Source organism: Dermochelys coriacea, chromosome 13, assembly GCF_009764565.3.
Source record: "Dermochelys coriacea isolate rDerCor1 chromosome 13, rDerCor1.pri.v4, whole genome shotgun sequence".
Taxonomy (NCBI): Eukaryota; Metazoa; Chordata; order Testudines; family Dermochelyidae; genus Dermochelys; species Dermochelys coriacea.
This window is the reverse complement of record NC_050080.1, coordinates 39701954-39707305: the sequence shown is the minus strand read 5'-3', so window position 1 is coordinate 39707305 and position 5352 is coordinate 39701954. Positions and strand designations below refer to the sequence as shown.

The following is a 5352-nucleotide window of genomic DNA, read 5'->3' as shown; positions in this document are numbered from 1 at the left end:
GGCACCTTAGAGACTAACAAATTTATTAGAGCATAAGCTTTCGTGAGCTACAGCTCACTTCATCGGATGCAGCTGTAGCTCACGAAAGCTTATGCTCTAATAAATTTGTTAGTCTCTAAGGTGCCACAAGTACTCCTTTTCTTTTTTCCTAATTCTTCGCAACCATTCTGCCGCCGATAACAAAGAGGGAGGCTGGCCACCCATGGTCATCTCTTTGAAGTTTAAATGCAACATTTTACAGAAGCAGTATTGTTTGCAACACAGATGACACTGATTCAGTGCTTTAAAACACAGCCAGTACTCACACACCTGTCACTAACCTGCTGACCCCAGGCAAGCACACATGAGCCACAAGACCCCCAAAATGGTGAGTAGCCACAGGGCAGGGTAAATCTCGCTGCTGAGGGTGAGCAGGGAATCAAGGGAGGGTCTTCTCCAAGCATGCAGCTTCTTCCCTGGCCCTATGGGTCTCGCCTGTGTGCAGCAATGCTCCCCCCCAGCACCACCACCCCATCACGGCAAAGTGGCAGGGGAAAGTTACCGTTAATGGGGCAAGAAACAAAGCAGCTCTGCCGAGGAACCTGCGACAGTGGATAGCCCAGTATCTCCGTGAGAGTTTCCTGGAGATCTGTGAGGGAGATTCCAGTGAAGTGAGGGAGTCAATCAACAGCCTGTTCCACCATTCAGACTAGGCAAGCGGTGGGAGACAAGCCTGCTTTCTGCAACCCTCCTGCCCCCAACAAATCGCTTAGGCAATTTCCAGAATCAGATCCACTTACCAGGGGCCTCCTCTCCTGTCTGTGCTTCGCCAATATCCTCATGCTGTGACTGGCTAGGCTCCTCTGGGGTAGAGAAGAGCTCCTGGCTGCATGCATCTCTGGCCTCCAAGTCGTCCTCTGCCTCTGGGTCTTCCCCCCGTTCTTCATCCAAGATTTCCTCCTCCTGGCTCAGTCCACTCTCGACTGGCACGTGAGCCAGTGAAGTATCCACAATGGCCTTCGCAGTGGAGGTGGGGTCCCCACCGGGTATCGCGTCCAGCTCTTTGTAGAACCGGCAGCTTGTGGGCCCAGCACCGGAGCGGTGGTTTGCTTCCCGTGCCTTGTGGTAGGGGTTCCGCAGCTCCTTCACTTTGACCCTGCACTGCAATGTGTCCTGCTCATGGCCCCTTTCCGTCATGCGTCGTGAAATCTGTCTGTAGGTAGCATAATTCCTACAGCTGGAGCGCAGCTGGGACTGTACAGCCTCCTCTCCCCAAATGCAGATGAGGTCCAGCAGCTCAGCATTGCTCCAAGTGGGGGATCACCTGGTGCATGGAGCAGGCATGGCTACCTGGAAAGATGCACTGAGACCACTGCATGCATCACCGAGCAAACAGGAAGGGGATTTTCAAATTTGCAAAGGAATGTATGGGATGGGGCTGATGGTTGGTCACCTGAGGGCAGGGCAGTAGAGTTCAAACCGATGGCCAGAGAGGTGAGAACAGGCATTGTGGGACACCTCCCGGAGGCCAATCACAGTGCTGTAATCGCCACGGTGTCTACACTGGCACCGCAGCGCTGTAGCCCCGGCTCAGGAAGCTCTATGCCCCTTGTCGGGATAGCTTTTTAGAGCCCTGCATCTGCAGAGTTTCTGCGCACTAAGTGGCTTGGCAGCATGTACACCTCGGGAGTTACAGCACTCAAAGCTGCTTTACTGCTCACAAACTTGCCAGTGTAGACAGGGCCTCAGTTACAGGGGTATACAATGCAAATGTTTGTTAAGTTATACCAGGGTACAGATAAGTGAAAACAGTGCAGGCAACATCCTACAAGCATTTTATGAAGTCTAAAGGCCCCACGACCCCGTCTCTACCTTCCCACAAGCCTCAGCGGCAGACGAGGAAGAGGCGCTCTGTGGGGTAGCTGCCCAGAATGCATCGCTCCGAATGCCACCGAAAGTGCCGCAAGTGTGTTCAAGTTTCAGAGTAGCAGCCGTGTTAGTCTGTATTCGCAAAAAGAAAAGGAGTACTTGTGGCACCTTAGAGACTAACAAATTTATTAGAGCATAAGCTTTCGTGAGCTACAGCTCATTTCATCTGTAGCTCACGAAAGCTTATGCTCTAATAAATTTGTTAATCTCTAAGGTGCCACAAGTACTCCTTTTCTTTTTGCGAATACAGACTAACACGGCTGCTACTCTGAAACCTGTCATAGAGCTGGGTAGTGTCTGTTTATAGATTTATTTGACTCACTGCCCTGTACATGTTCTCACTTCTATTAGGCTCATCAATGAGCTGGTCTCCAGCCAGTCTGAGAGCCTAGGACCATGTCGTCTTATGGAGCCAGCCACCCACCCACCCACCCACCCTTATGGTCCGAGTCTCATTCATTACAACTGTCTATCAGACATTCCCTTAGAACAGTCTCTCCCTCTCTCCAGTGTGTGTGAATGAGTTTGGGGATATGAAAGGAAACATGAGTTGTAACAGGCATGGACATCTGTGTTTTAGCGTGAATGCTTATACTTGTTCTTGGAAATATTTTTGGTTTTGGTTTTGTTGTTATCCCTCAATATTACATCATGGGGATGGTGTAAAAACACGTAGCGTTCATATCACACAAGTTCTTTAAATACAGCCAGGAGAAAGCTTCTGGCTACACTTTATTGCTAATTAATAATTAAGGAAGTAAATGATCTTGAGGATGATGCTCAAGCGGTGATCGATTTGGTGCTGGTTGTGGGCCTAGTGCCTAGGGTCTCCAGAAGCCGGGAATGGCGACTAGGGGTGGATCACTCCGTGATTCCCTGTTCTCTTCATTCCCTCTGCAGCATCTTCCATTGGCCACTGTCCGGAGACAGGACACTGGACTAGATGGACCTTTGGTCTCACCCAGTCTGGCCGTTTTATGTTCCTAATTATAGTCTAGGCTCCCACAGTCCTAGGCACGGTACAAACACAGACCAGAAAACCTCTCTCAGTCCCACCGAGTTCACAATCCGAGTGTACATGGGAAGTGCAGTGTGAATGGAACAGGAATATAAACACGAATATAAATATCAGCTCTGTGTCATAATCTCCCTTCACTGGTGGCTGAATCCTCCCTCGACTCCCCCCTAAAGACAAATTCTCAGACAGCCACTCTCGGCCCACTAATGTCAGGGAGGCTCCACTGCAAAACTTAACTCTGTCCTCAGACACCCCCCAGCTTCTCCCACCTGCCTTACAGCTGGGCCCCCAGACCTGCTCAGATCATGTTCCTTGTGTCATGGATCATTTCAATGTAGCCGGTCACTGCAGCACACGGAGCCCTGGGGCGAGTCAATCTGATCATTGGCAGCAGGACTGTGTGACTCTTATAAAGCGGGGCATGCAAATGAGGGAGACAATTTCCTCTTTAAAGCTGAGCCTCTCTGTGTCCAGGCTGCACCCGGAGACACAATCCGCAGCCCCTCGGTCGGTGCAGTCACCAGCCAGTCCCCGGAGAACTTTCCTCTCCAACCCCAAGGAAAATGGGATTTTTGCTCCTTGTAATTGTCGCTGTCGCAGCTTTGGAAGGTATTTTCCTCCTCTGAAGAACCGGCAGAGTTAGAAGAATATTGTGTTAGCGCTGTTTTTATACCGACCTTAATGGCCTGTCTTTATTCCCAGGTGTCCGGTCCCAGACGCTGGTGGTGTCCGGTCCCAGACGCTTGTGGAGTCCGGAGGGGGTGTGAAGAAGCCCGGAGACTCTCTGCGCCTCTCCTGCAAAGCCTCCGGCTTCACCTTCAGCAGCTACGGGATGGGCTGGGTCCGCCAGGCTCCCGGGAAGGGGCTGGAATGGGTCGCTGCTATAAACACCGGTGGGAGTAGTACATACTACCTCGATTCAGTGAAAGGGCGATTCACCATCTCCAGGGATAACTCCAAGAGTGAGCTGTATCTGCAAATGACCGGCCTGAAGCCCGACGACACCGCCCGCTATTACTGCGCGAGAGACACAGTGACACCGAACCGGTTTGTGATCGTGCAAAAACCCAGGCTGCGGAACCGCCCTTCTCCCGGCGGCCGCGCGGGGGCAGCAGCGACACACACCCCGCTTCGGGCTGGGGCAGGAGACCCGGCAAGCGGGGGAATGTCCCACAAACCGCCCGTCACTTTTAACCCTTCCGTTCCCGGGCAACGTGTCTCCCCTTCCTGCCCAGAGCCCCGCTGAGCGCACAGATCCCTCGCTCCATCTGTGAGCCCCAATGCGGAGTGACTCCTGTTCTGAGTCGCTCTCCCCTCGGAGACCTGGCACCTTGGCTCCCCCGGGGCCCGTCTCGGTGCCAGACTCACAGGCCAGCGTCTGTCCGTGTAAAGGGGACAAGCGCGTCGGGGTTTGCATCAGACCCAACGGGTGGAGCGAATTGCTCCTGGGGCCAAATCCTCCGCCAGTGTAAAGTCACCGCAACGGCTTGCAGTAGACTCGAGTTACTCCTGATTTATCACATTGCGGAAGGTGATTAGTTCATTATCACCGATGTGGGGCCCCTCGCCTTGGCCCTTCGCACGCGGTTATTGCCTTTATCCCCCCAACGCCGCCGGGAGGCCGGGGAACTATCACAGCCCCTGGTTCAAAGACGGGGGGGGGGGGCTGAGGCAGAGAGAGATGGAGGCCGGGGAGTGGAAATGGGCCATTCAGGGTCCGGGCGGGGCGGTGGGGCAGAGATCACCCGGCCCCGGAATAGACCCCGCTCCGCTGCGCCTGGGGAAGTGGCACCGCCGGGACTTTCCAAAGCGGCTCGTGGGTTGTTTTCACCAACTGCCCTGTGGAAATCCCAGCCCGGACCCTCCGCTGGTGTCAGTGGGTGGAGCGGAGACATCCCAACCCCCATGAAAGTGCCACCATGTCACAGAGTCACCATGGAGATAAAAAACCCGCCCCTCAGCCCCCCGATGCCATCACTCAGCCCGGCGCTGGCCCGCAGGGCATTGGGGACAGGCTAAGGGCTGGGGACAGGAACCCGGTGGGATTTCATGGGGTCTCTCAGGGGGAGGCGGCTGCTGAGGGAGAAGTTGAGGCCCCTGGGTGGGGGGCCAGGGGGGACCCTAGGGTCACCGAACGCAGCTCCCACTGAATTGCATACGGCCCCGGACTTTCCTACGTGTCCCCTACTGTTGGTTAGGTTCACGGTAGGGATGAAGGGTGAGGGTCAGTGTTAACAGTCAGGGTTAGAACCGCATCCTGAGTAAAGTCAGGATTTGGGGCTCTAAGTAAGGTATTCATGTAGTTTTCCGGTTCAGACACATATGAAGGTGGAGTTTATCCTTAGAGTCAGCGATAGATGGAGGAGCTAGAGGAGGGCTAAAGAAGATGCCAGGGGGTCTCCTTATGGTCGAGTAGGAAGCGCCGA

At 54.0% G+C, this 5352-nt stretch overlaps 1 gene segment (V, D, J or C); it reads left to right on the top strand.

Moving 5' to 3' along the window:
* The first annotated feature begins 3347 nt into the window (after positions 1–3347).
* Positions 3348–5021, top strand: LOC119841690. The segment is given in 3 exon segments: positions 3348–3535; positions 3629–3959; positions 4959–5021. Coding segments are annotated over 3 exon segments (567 nt in total).
* Positions 5022–5352: the final 331 nt, after the last annotated feature.